This window comes from Salvia miltiorrhiza, chromosome 6, assembly GCF_028751815.1.
Source record: "Salvia miltiorrhiza cultivar Shanhuang (shh) chromosome 6, IMPLAD_Smil_shh, whole genome shotgun sequence".
Taxonomy (NCBI): domain Eukaryota; kingdom Viridiplantae; phylum Streptophyta; class Magnoliopsida; order Lamiales; family Lamiaceae; genus Salvia; species Salvia miltiorrhiza.
Window position 1 is genome coordinate 35,983,772 of NC_080392.1, and position 13,536 is coordinate 35,997,307.

General features: G+C 36.5%; 2 protein-coding genes across 3 annotated transcripts; one reads left to right on the forward strand and one right to left on the reverse strand.

Annotated features, from left to right (window-relative positions):
- The first annotated feature begins 2,986 nt into the window (after positions 1-2,986).
- On the forward strand, positions 2,987-5,797 carry LOC130989306 (WD-40 repeat-containing protein MSI2-like). Its single transcript, XM_057913265.1, has 6 exons — positions 2,987-3,411; positions 3,641-3,964; positions 4,074-4,217; positions 4,709-4,833; positions 5,201-5,296; positions 5,446-5,797. Exons 1-6 carry the CDS (start codon positions 3,124-3,126, stop codon positions 5,645-5,647), a joined length of 1,179 nt encoding a protein of 392 aa, XP_057769248.1. The 5' UTR covers positions 2,987-3,123; the 3' UTR covers positions 5,648-5,797.
- Positions 5,798-7,562: 1,765 nt separating this feature from the next.
- On the reverse strand, positions 7,563-10,450 carry LOC130989308 (basic leucine zipper 19-like). Of its 2 annotated transcripts, none has more exons than XM_057913267.1 (3): positions 10,137-10,450; positions 8,900-9,819; positions 7,563-8,047 (listed from the first exon to the last, which is right to left on the reverse strand). In XM_057913267.1, exons 2-3 carry the CDS (start codon positions 9,735-9,737, stop codon positions 8,022-8,024), a joined length of 864 nt encoding a protein of 287 aa, XP_057769250.1. In that variant the 5' UTR covers positions 9,738-9,819; positions 10,137-10,450; the 3' UTR covers positions 7,563-8,021. The 2 variants fall into 2 exon arrangements, with proteins under 2 accessions (XP_057769250.1, XP_057769249.1); XM_057913266.1 differs by having other exon boundaries at positions 7,563-8,050; positions 10,137-10,432.
- Positions 10,451-13,536: the final 3,086 nt, after the last annotated feature.

The window sequence follows — 13,536 nt, forward strand, 5'->3', positions numbered from 1 at the left end:
CCAAATATGTACTTGACAAGGTGGCATGCTCTTTTCTCCATGAAATTAAAAGGCGGTATGAGTTTTCGTGATTTGGTCGCTTTCAATAAGGCTCTTTTAGCTAAACAGATGTGGCGTTTGATCAAGTTTTGTAATTCGCTTGTAGCCAGGGTGCTTAAGGGTTAGTATTATAAATTTGGTGATGTGTCGGAAGCTATGTGCCCACCCGCTGCCTCTTATTCTTGGCGATGATTATGTGAGGGAGGGGGGGCAGAATTATTAAGACGTGGTGTGCAGTGGAGGATTGGCAATGGGCGAAAGGTGTACGCTTATAAAGATGCATGGATTCCGAATGGGGGTAATGAGGTGGCTGTTGGTGGTTTGGAGAAGGACGAGAATATTTTGGTTGCTAATTTTATAGACCAAGACAAACATTGGAAGGAGGAAGGGTTGAAGAAGAATTTCCTTCCACATGAGGTGCAGAGTATAATATCCATGGATGTTTCGAGAAGGGGGAAAGATGATAGATATTGGATTCACGATGAAAAGGGGAGATACACCGTTAAATCTAGGTACCTTCTCGAGAAAGACTGTTTCACGTCGAAGGATCACACGACTTCGGAGGCTGCTGAGGATTGGTGGAGATGTATCTGGAAACTTGTTATCCCACCTAAGGTTAGGGTTTTTGCATGGAGATTTTTGAAGAATATGTTGCCTACTGCTATAAATCTGAAGAAACATCATATCCCCATTAATGGCATATGTTCTTGGTGCAATCGGGATTGGGGATCGACGACTCACTGCATTATTTTTTGTGATTCGGTGCGAGATGAGTGGAAGATGACTAAGTGGTGGGCGTGGCTGAAAGGTCGGGAGCATATCGACAGCGAGATTCTATGCAGGGATTTCACGAATGCTTTTGGTGTTCTGGACCTCGAGCTGTTCGTTATTTTCTTATGCTGGAGTTGGAAGCATCAATGTGATGTGAAACATGGCAATAAGGCAACAGGTTCCATGGAGCTTATCAATGGGGGCGAGAATTTTTTGAATTTGTTCCAGGAAGCTCGATAGCGTGTGAATGCGCAGCTGTCGATCTTGCCAAATGAGGGTGACAAATGCTGGATCCCACCGCGTCGAGGTATTTTCCGGCTTGACGTGGATGTCTCTATTCACGCGAATGTGAATTTGGTTGAAGCTGGTTTTCTAGTTCGGGATTATAAAGGAATTGTGCTCGCTGTGGTTGCGAGACATATTGGAAGAACGGAGACTACTCTAATGGGTGAATTACATTCGATTTTGCTGGGCGTTGGATTTTGCATGGAACAAGACTTTTGTCCTCTTGAGGTTTTTACTGATTCTCTCTTAGCGGTGCATGTTTTGAATGAGAAGACGAGGGGGATGGGCTCTCTTTGCGACGATCTTTATGATGCCTTTATTCATGCTAAGGAGAAGATTGTGCTTGATTTTTATCATGTTCATATGGAAGCTAATAGAGCGACCCATTTTCTGGCTAATTTAGTTGTGTGTGATCTTGATGTAAAGGTCTGGAGATCCGGTTTTCCGCCAGGACTTGCAGATATTGCTCATCGCGATTTGAATTAATGTAAGCTCCCTTTTTTTCCAAAAAAAAAATAGCTTATTCGTTTTAAATTTATTTTTTATAATTTTTATATCAAATTAAAGATCTTTTCGTTATCTTTAATTTAACATCCATGCTAAATATCTTTTTATTAATCAAAGCTGACGATTTTTATAAAAAAAATCAAAAAAAAATGAGAAGAGAAAATTTTTAGTGGGAATAAGTAGTCGTTATACTGCTCTTTTATATAATATATAGATTAACGTTGAATCAAATTTGATTATAGATTAAATGAAGAGTAATTATATTCACAGCCCCCATTTTACTCATTATAGCCCCCAATATAAAATAATAATAATAAATAATTATAAAATTACAATTTTATCCTATTATTCACAGCTAATGATTAAATTATATTAAATCACTACTTTTATATAGCCCCAACTTTTTTAGATTATTTTCATAGCTAAAACTCCCTGGAAAACACGTCTAGCAATATAAACACATTATAGATCATAAACAGTGCGCAGAAACCAACAAAATTATGATTTCTCAAAGCAATGGGAGAATATGAAACCCAAAAATCAAAAATCCCAAATTCACAAAACAGACACCAAGAACCCAAAAAGGGAGGAAAAACAAAACAACTAAAACTAAAATTGAGTAAAATAAAGTAAGACATTTTCAAGATTCCGACCTCGATCTGGCCATTGGCGGCAGCGATATGTAGAGGAGAGTTACAATTGTAAACAGTAGGATGATAAATGAGAGATGAATCCATTTCAACATGACTTCAAAGTTCAAACATCTTCAAATCCCCCAAATGCACTGCACTGAACAGTCCCTGCTCCACTACTACTGCAACTCATCCTTTCTCCTCGTTTTTTTAGAGGAAGAGCGGAATATACTGACAAAAAAAAAAGAGTCAATTGGATTGAATCAAAACTCTGGTCGGCAATGTTATGAGGTGCCTCGTCCTCTTCTTCTTCAAATTAAAATAAGAAACCCATTTATCCCTCACTCTCAAGACAGATATGCAGAACTTGGAGCATCAACGGCGCATTCTACCGTTTATGAACGTAACTCTGGGAAGGAATGACACAACGTAAGGCAAGAAGATGGTAAAATTTAGAATTTAATTTTTCCATGAAAAGAACAAGAAGAGTTGCGTGTGATTGATGGTTGGGGGTTATACAAAAGTAGGGTTTTGATTGAAATTTAATTTAGGGCTATGAAGAATAGGGTAAAATAGTAATTTTATAATAATTTTTATTATTATTTTATATGAGAGGCTATAGAGAGTAAAATGGGGGTTGTGAATAAAATTACCCTTAAATGAATTGATAATACCAACATAAAATATCAGAATTTGAAAATTTGCACTATCGATTTTGGATACCATTTTCGGCCCAATAGGCTCGGCCCATTAACATCTCCATCCCCGCGAAATGCACTCAACACAATTGGCGGGAAAAGAAACCCTACTAAATCAGTAATCAAATGCTTCTTCACTCAGTTGTGCGTGAAAACATACCGTAACTGTGTGTGTATAGAGAGCAGTGAGAATGGAAGAGGTGGTGATGGTGGAGGAGGAGTTTTCGGTGTGGAAGAAGAACACGCCCTTGCTGTACGACCTCGTCATCTGCCACTCCCTTGAATGGCCGTCGCTTACCGTCCAGTGGCTTCCGGTACCGCCTTCATCCGACGGCGGCGATCTCGCCGCGCACAAATTGATAATCGGGACGCATACATCCGATGATTACCCCAATTTTCTCATGCTCGCCGACGCGTACCTCCCACGGGACCCCACCTCCGCCATCGAAGTCGACGCCGAGAACTCCATCGTTCCTAGGGTTAGTAATGAAACAACAGTTTTTGTCAATTTTTATTTCAATTAGGCTTTGTACAGGCATTTTCCGTATGAGCTGCACTTGTTTGATCAAATTACCCACCGAAAAATGCTACTGTCTCCATCGAGTATTAATTGTTTGGGAGAAATTGTCTCGTATGATTCTGAATTCTTTGAACATTTCTCCATTTTCAATTAGGCTTTGACTCCTTGATTGTGGTTATTATACACAGGTAGATATAGTTCAAAAAATTCGAGTTGATGGAGAAGTGAATAGGTCGCGGTGTATGTTACAAAACCCTGCTTTAATCGCTGCGAAGACCAATATTCCCGAAGTATTCGTGTTTGATACTGCTAAGCAGCTGGAGGATGCTAATGTTGATTCTTGTAATCCAGACTTGAGGCTACGAGGCCACGACAAAGAAGGATATGGTTTGTCGTGGAGCTCGTTTAAAGAAGGATATCTATTGAGTGGTTCGAATGATTGTAAAATTTGTTTGTGGGACGTCTCTGCAATGCCTCAAGAGAAAGTTCTTGATGCAAAGTTTACTTATGAGGTGACTCAATCTAATCATCTTGCAGAAATTTATGTTTTATGCACGGCATTTTAATTTTATTGTATGGCACAATCGTTTTAACTAGCTGAATTTTGTGAATGTGCTGTAGGGCCATGAGAATGTGGTGGAGGACGTGTCGTGGCATTTAAAGAATGAGAACTTGTTCGGCTCTGTGGGAGATGACTGCAAACTAGTGATTTGGGACTTGCGCACGAACAAGTTCCAGCAGTCGGTTGTTGTACATGAGAAAGAGGTGAATGACTTATCTGCTGCATTTCTCATCAGATTTCATATGTGCTTTGTTTCCTTTAGTAATACTTGATTGTGGTGTAGCTGAACCATATTTGCATAAAGTTCCACCTGACCACATGACGTCTGCCACGTATTCAATAATTTATTTTCTTTAATGTAGTTAGCAAGAATGATAGATATTACTTTGAAAATAAAAAAGGTGTGCAGACAATATCACTATATATGATGCTTAACTGAGTGTTCCAGCCTGGAAAATCTCGTCATTCCTAGAATTGAGGTGAACTAGCTGGAGCTCATCTTCTATAACATGGACTTAGCTACTCAATGTATGAATGTAACTAGATAGACCACATAATTTTTGCTTGGCCCCTCTCATTTGCGTTGGACTGTAATCTACTTTTTTTTTTCCTGCTTTTTTTTTGAAGAATACTTTTCCTGCTTTAATATCATGTGAACACACTTCCTAACACCTCTTAATTCTTTCAATGTCAGGTGAATTATTTATCTTTTAATCCATTTAATGAGTGGGTTTTAGCTACTGCATCCTCTGATTCTACCGTCGGTCTGTTTGATATGCGGAACTTGGGTGCTCCTCTGCATGTTTTAAGCAGTCATGAGTAAGTCCTCTTATTATTCAACCTCTCTAATAGCGGTACTTAACTAATAAATCTAATAGTTCATGAGATGCAGCTTCTTCTGAATCCGGGAATAGAACTACTTTTTATGAATGCTTTTGCTGAAAATACCTAATTGTGTCGGATAATACACCCTTATCTTATGATCGGTATATCTGGTACAAGAGTGCTTTAATTCGCCTTTGCACTTATATTCTGTTAAAGATTCATATAGATTATCTGTCTTCTAACTGGGTGCATGCATCACAAACTTGAAATGGTTTTTGCGCAAATTTAAATTCATGTTTGCTAAGTTTTCAATCAAGAAATGGATGTATCTTTCTAATGCTATAATCCTTTCTATGTGCAGAAAAGAGGTATTCCAGGTTGAATGGGATCCTAACCACGAAACGATTCTTGCATCTTCTGCTGATGACAGAAGGTTGATGGTTTGGGACCTTAACAGGTATGATAACTCGATTCTCTCGACACTGCATTCAGTACAGATCATGCTGCTCGTGCCCCACTCATTATATCATCTATTCATACACCTATCCAATGCATAAACACGACAAGTGCTGATGAGGACCACACAACTTCTGGTCATGCTTTCAGGATTGGAGACGAGCAACTAGAAGGCGAAGCTGAAGATGGCCCCGCCGAGCTCCTCTTCTCCCATGGTGGCCATAAAGCTAAGATTTCAGACTTTTCATGGAACAAGAATCAACCATGGGTCATCTCGAGCGTGGCAGAGGACAACACACTACAGGTTTGGCAAATGGCAGAGAGCATCCATCCCGACGACGATTTTTCGTAGTTGCACGAGTGCTTGAAGATCAAATTGTAGGGCTACAACATTGTGAGTTCGAACTCATCTTAAAATGTTAGGAATCTTAGATGTTAGAACATATTTTGAACTTATCATTTGCCACAAATCAATATTATACATTGCATTCTAAATTTCTAATCTTATCTTTAGCCAATTATTTTACCCATACAAGAAATCTGTGTGATGCCTAAATCTTGAGTCGAGTCCGTACTTTGTTCCACATCTTTTTTTATACAAATATTCTTTTTATTAATGTGTAAACAATAAATAATTCCACATCACTACGACCTTTGAAGTGAATTTCTAGTTTTTCTTCCTGATTTTCACCATTTATTTTCGTATGCAGAGAGATAAAAGTGGTAATTAAGGGGGTGGTTTTAGCTATTTTAATCTGTTTACTAATTTGTGCGTATACTTCTAAAAAGCTACTTCTGATAAACAGGTTACACGACAAATTCAAATATAAAATCAATATATGTATATATATATATCATGAGATTCTGTTTACGCAAATACTATATTTATATATACCTCTTGGCCCCTGCAAAAGGGCAAGGCATATGGTTTATGGTTATTCTAATCTTAAAAGCAAGTCTTTGTATTTTGTTCCAATTATTTTACAAAATTTGATTTGCCTATTATATCCATCATATATATACTTAATTTAAGGTTAATTGCGTAATTTAATATATTATACATATAATAAATTTATAAATATATTATGGTCTATCTTTATATTTGAATAGTTATTTAAGTAGTAGTATCCGACTCTTCATCGTATAAGTTATTATTTTTTATTATATAATTTTAATAATTTAGAATTAAAATACAAAGATTTACTTAATAGTTTTAGAAGTTTAATTTTACTAGAATCTTTGGAATAAAATTAATTATGTAAATATGAAATCTATAAAATAAATATGAAGATAAAATTAGGCAATGTTTAATTAATTAGAATTAATTTTTTATCTTAATTTTATGAGTTCTATAACATTATACTTTTAAAAAAATTAATCAATGATTGGTTCAAAAAAATACATTAAAATGATAAATATTGCTATAAAATGAAATAAAATATAAATTTAGACTCATAAAAATTTATTGTTTTTATTGATGTCAGAATAGGATCTAATGGATTTACCACCAAAAATTAGGGATTCAAATAAAAGAAAGTAATAATATGAGGGCTCAATTTTAATAAATACTATAAATATAGGAATCCAGTTAAAAAGTATGCTTCGTTTTTAATGATTTGAAGTTGTCTAATTCATAGACGTGGGCTACATCATATGCTAATCATTAGAATAAAGAGGGTGTTAAATTCAAGTTAGTTCTCTTCTTCGCATACTCAACACGCCTCTTGAGTCTTGACTTCCTGTATGTTTCGACACTTTCAATTTGCATTTCCTCCCACTTTCATAATATTCACTTTTTATACAAGAAAAGTCTTTTTATAGATTATTCAACTTTATTTAGTTTAGCCCTTTTGTTGCAACTTGGTCAAAATATTAATAGTCAGAGTTGGAGGCCATGTGATGCTCAAGTGGAGAACATTACTACTCCCAATTTTATTTTCTTCTTTTCCTCTTTAAATCTTGAAATAAAAAACATAACTGTTACAGTTTTTATATGATTTACAACATTGAACCATTTTCAATCAAACATGATTACCAAAACATTACAAACATGACATTTATAACTTATAAATGCTATTCCTTTTCCTCTTCAATTTTTTTTAGAAAAATAACTTTTCAAAAGATCCACTATAAAATACTACATAGTATCAAAACAATGAGAGGTGGAGAGAAAAAGCAGTTATAAAGATAAGACTGTCTATGACCAGTAAAAATGGGGACAAAATCACGAAACAAAAAGCTCGAAAAAAAATCTACAAGATTACACCTTTCTAGCCAGATCATGGCAAACAATAATATTTGCTCATGGCACATGATTATAGATAGAACTCCACATTGCATGATACTTCACGTTTCCAAATTAGAGAAACAACATTCCGAGAAAGGGAAGAAAATACAGTCGAGAACACATCAAAAAACGAAATAAAACGAGTTCTGGTGCCTTGTGAATACCTGGAGGCTGATAAGAGTAAACCTAGGAAAGCTTAAAAACCCAAAAGATTAGTCCTCTCCTCGACTTCTGCTAGCTATTGCTCCGATGCTTTTGCTTTACACTGCATAGAATATGGAAACTACTGTACACAAAACCCACCAATTTTATGCATGGCCAACTCTAGCTTATTAGAGGGAGGTGATGGGGCTGCTGCTGATCTCAAAATTGAGGATGGAAATGAGCCAGGGGGAATGCTCGTTCTCAACGTTGAGATCGCCCCCATCTGACCAGCTCTTCACCTAACCATTGCAGCACGCGAGCCTGCTGACAAGACATACAAAAATAACATCGTGTTTAGAAAGACAAGGGGATGCAAGCTTCCAAAGCCCGATTATATGTTTGATTCACTAGAAACCAAGTCAACATGTACGGACATCAGTTAGCATCTCAGATATTTAACATGAAGAAGGATCATGGCTTTTAGTTATTCTTAAACCAGAAAACCTAGCATGATATGCTTTTGATTCAGCGGAAACATAAATAATACTTTACGTGAAAAAATTTACTATGTCAACTATACACTAAAAAATACATCCATTTGCCTCGAGAAAAATCAAGCATCCAGACCAGTCATCTCAAGAAGGCGTTGGAGAACATTCGCGTGAGTTACATGCTTCTCCATGTGATACTTACCTAAATAGAAAAGAGGACTAAAACATTGCAAAATTCTAGTGTTCTTTAGTCAGTCCATATTAATGTATGATAATAATAGTTTGAGAAATATGTCCCTACCCTACACATACACATAAAGCAAAAAGATCATATTATAGAATGGGATTCCTCAATATTTTGAAACATGCATCATGCCAAAATTGCACCCTTCATCGAACATGTAACCTAAATCTCTATTGACAATACCAACAACGTAAGCTGTCTACAAAATAAGCAAAAGGAGATATGCAGGGCAAGAGAGAGTGACTGAATTACAAGCAAGTAAATAGTGTGAGATGGAAATTTTCCAGCTAAACAACTACTAAGATACGGAAATATGATAACCCAAGGAAAATGATTTAAATTAGAGAAGACAAATGATACAACAGAGAGGTTCTTAACTTCTTATCAAGGTATTCTTAAGAAGGCGTGCTGAAAACAAGGAGGCTTATAATGGTTTACCTTTTCTTTTACTTCCACTGGAAGCATTGGCATTAGAAACAAGGTTAACATTGCCGAGTCCACAATCAGGGAATTCCTCCGGATCAGAATTTTGATTTCCCGGACATTGAAGATTGTCAAACCCACAATCCCCAAGGCCTTGCCCACTTAACGCCGCTTCTGATCCAGGATGAATGCAGTAAAGCGGATCATTACGCTGCATATTACACGGATTGATCACGTATCTTCCAGGATTATTAGGATTCGCCATGTTCTGATAGACATCCTCACTCTTGTTCGGCTTCTGGTAAGGGAAAGATCCAATTTCTCCCTCAATCCTCCCTCTGATGTCCACGAGCAAGCACTTAAGCCTAGCAACCTCGGCCTCCAGCAACGCCTGACCCTGGAGCCTCTTCATTAGCTGCTGGTTCAAAGCCCTCAACCTGATAACCTCATCCTCCAACGATGCAGCCCTAGCTTTCTTCTTCTCCCTGTACTTACGTACAGCTTCACGGTTGCCCAACGGCCTCTTTTTAGATTTCTTATCCACCGATTCAGCGGTGTCGTCGCTGGGGTCCTGACCTTCACTAGGGGAGGGCATAATTTGCGTGTGGACATGAATGCACGTATGCGTGTGGGATTGATCAGGGCCCGACGGGTTGCAAGCATGAGCATGAGTGCAGGCCTGTGTTCGACCAAGACCATCGGTGTAAGCCTCTGTTCGACCAAGGGCATCATTGCAAGACTGCGTCCGACTAAGAAACTCGTCTATGTCGAACGAGCAACTGCTCTGAGCATTAGTTATGTCCAAGCATGACAACATTTGGTCATTTGGGAAATCAAGCTCCCCATCATCCATTTCAGCAGATATATACTGTCTTTCACGGATAACTCTGACTCTCTGAGTGTCCAATCCTTTATAGCAAAATAAAGAACAAACCCTAGCACAAGAAAATTAAAAAAATTCACAAAATTGACTAAATTAGGGGCGAAACAATTTCTGTCAACGCGAACCAAACGCAGTATGCCAAGAATTGTAAAGAAAATTCCACGCCGTAAAACTACGAGCTATAACTACCATGTCAAAAATCAAAATTCAGGGCACTTCAATTTCAGCTAAAATTCACCCTTATCGAGCAAAAAAGAAATGGTGAAAATCAGTAAATAGAAGTCTAACCACGATCAACCACGCCTAAATGGTAACGAAGTTCCAAAAAATTACAAAAAGCAAATCGGGAAGAAAAGCAAAATGACTTACAATCAAGTGATGAATTCCACAACCCAACCTTTCGAAAATTGAATCTTTAGCGCAAGAGCAAGCAGCACGACGCGGAAATTGGGGTGACGAGGGGATTTATAAGGGGGGAAAGGAAGCCCTAGGAAAAGGGCTAAAAAGAGCTTTAGCGAAGGATACAAATGGCGACAATTCAATGGGGGAAAGAAACGGGGCGATTTACAGGAGCCATTGATTCAAGATTCCTCAAATTCCAGACAGCTGAACCAATTTTTCACTGCATTTCTTTATTTATAGCTAACAACTTTTTACTTTCGTTGATTGCGAATCACTAGGCTTCCATGGTTCATGGTTGTCTTCTTTTATTCGTTTTAATTTATTTTCGATATTATTTTTAGGATTAATTGATTGAATTTTTTTATCAAAGTCTGATTTTATACTCCTATAAATTTTAAAAATTAAAATATAATAATATTGATTTAATTTGATTTGTGACCCGTTATAATTTCAATTAAATTTATTGATGACATTACTATTGAACAGATTACCACGCAAGAACAACTATGTCACGCCAATTATTTTACGCATTGTGTCGTTAATAAATTTAATTGAAATTTTGATTAGTAACCAAATCAAATTCAGTTAATAATTTAAGTAATTATCACACCAAACATTAAAATTTATATCTAAAACTAAAATTTGATACTATAATTTCTAGGTAATTAACTCTTATTTTTTTTAATTGTGTACTAATTTACGTCTAACAAAGTGTACTAATTTAGTACGATCACTTAAAATATGATGGGGAAAAGTGGTGGTGCGTGCATAGATTCTCTAATCATTTTTCTAATGCTTTCTGAAATCGAATATTTGTGGGGAAATGGTGGGGGTATAGTGTTGGCCAGTGATTTATTTATAATTTCGATACGACGTTATGTTTTAATTATAACATCATCTTTTAATTTGTATCATTAATTCATTGTTAGTATATTTTTTTAGAAAACATATACAAATTGAAAAAAATGATATTGCACATTAAAACGTTTAAAAAGTGTCCGAAAAAAAATGCTAATATGTGTAAAAGTATGATTTTTATGTCAATCAACATGTACCCTATAATGCCTAAAAAATAAAAAACATGTATCCCTATCTATACAACGTCATTAGTTCAATAAACATTTTTTTTACTTTTATTGTCAAATCATCGTGATAATGTAATATTGATTAAAAAAGTGAACTAAATTATTTTATCCGTCCCAATTCAATAGGTCACAAGATTTGGGTACGAATATTAAGAAATTAATAGTTTATAATAAAATATGAGAGAAAAGTAACTTTTTGTGAGTATATATTTGTTTAAAAAATATGAGAGAGAAATAAAGAAGAGATAATTATGTGCGGAGATAATGACATTTGGTGTAAATAATGAATTATTTGAAGATATTTATTATAGGGGAAATAGCACCAAAATCCTTGTGGTTTCGCGAAATTCGATTGTAATTCGATTTATTATAGGGGAATTAGATTGGTTAGCACCAATAACCCTACTGTAATTAGATTGTAAAAGCTAAAACTTTGAAAGGTAAAAAACACCAACAGTCGCTTCATACTCATTCTCTGCCATCGCCGTCTGAGGAAGAAGAAATTTGTCTTCTGGCCGTTTTGAAGTGTTCCAACCGTCTTCATCAGCACCAGCGATGTCTAATCTGTAAGTGCTTACTGAAAGATGGTATTTTTGGTTTGATTTTTTGTTGTAGTTGATGGTAACTAATGTATTGCATGTAAGTGTAGTTAGAGTTATCTTTTGTAATGCATGTTGTCGATGTTTTGTTGCTGATTTATGGTTTATTGTTTTGCTTGTTACAGTGATGTATTTTCTTTGTTTGTGCGTCATGGGGGTCAGTTTGAACCAGTTAATGGGGTTGATATTTATGTTGGTGGTGTGGTTGATTGGAGGTCTCATCTTGATCCCGATTTATTTGGCTATTTTGATTTAACTGAAATCATAGAACAACTAGGCTACACAAAATGGGCAGATATATGGTGGAGACTAGAGGGAACTAATACCTATAAGACTATAAATTCAGATAGGCAGGTAATGGACTTTTGGGTACTTTAGAACCTAAGCAAAGAGTACTAACTGTATATGTTGAGAGTGGGGAGTTGGCAGATGATGGGGATGATATTGATTTAGGTAATGATAGGGACTTGGAGGTGGAAGTTCAGGGTACAGAGGGTAGAGATGATCAGGCAGAAGTGGAGGGAAGAGATGGGCAGGGGAGTTTAGAGGGAAGGGATGATCAGGGAGAAGATGAGGGAAGAGATTGGCAAGGGAATTTAGAGAGAAGGGATGATCAGGGAGAAGAGGATGGAAGAGATGGGCAGGGGAGTTTAGAGGGAATGGATGATCAGAGAGATGAAGATGTGAGTGAAGATGATAGTGACTATACCCCTTCTATAGAGGGTTCTGATGATGATGGTGTGTTTGATGATTTAGTAGATGATGAGTTAGTTTCAGATGATGAAGAATATGTCCAGTATAGAAGAAGGTTAGCAAATAGGCCCAATATTTTTTAAGTTGATTGATGATGAGGTAAGAACAGAACAAGACTTAGTAGGGAAAGTAGATGTAGAATCTGATTATGTTGTTGATTGCTTTCTAAGTTTTTTAGAAATTAGTTTATTTAATATAATGTTATGCATGCAGGGCAAGCCTGAAAGGCCAAAGACTAGAAATGTTGCTAATGATGGGAGTGCTACAAACACTGAAACAAGAACACAACCAAGGGAGCAGAGGGAAGTTCTCAAACAAGAGAAAGAGGGAGGGGAAGGGGAAGAGGAAGAGGTCGTGGCAGGGGGAGCAATATTGAGCCTGTGATAGTGGCGAAGGACAGGAATGTGGCAAAACAAGGTGTATGTTGCTATGTTGCAGGCTCTGGAAATATCTATTACAGGGTAAGATGCTATAAATTCTCCAATTAAACTCTATAATGATACTCAATCTAGATGTTAACTCTCTGTTGATTCCTCAATGAATCAGTCACCACAACAAAATGGACTGACTCATGTCAAGAGGGCTGGAGGTTCAACAAGCAAAGACAATTCATCTACTACACAAATTCCTCAAACTCAAGAGAGCACAGTTGGGCCAAATAATATGGGAAGCTATAAGGCTAGAATCTGTGGTTTTTTGTTGAAGGCTTGAATATTTTGTGTTTGGCAATGGTTTCTTTTTTGTAAAAACTATTTCAGTTAGTTTACTTTATGCTAGAACACTTTTGGAATGATTTTATCCTTGGTTGACATTTTGTTTGTAAAGACAGTTTCTGTTGAATGGAGTTGATTTTGTATAATTAGAAATCATTTGTATCACTTCTTGCATTCATAGATTTTAGTTTCAGCTGAATGGAGTTCAATTTCATAA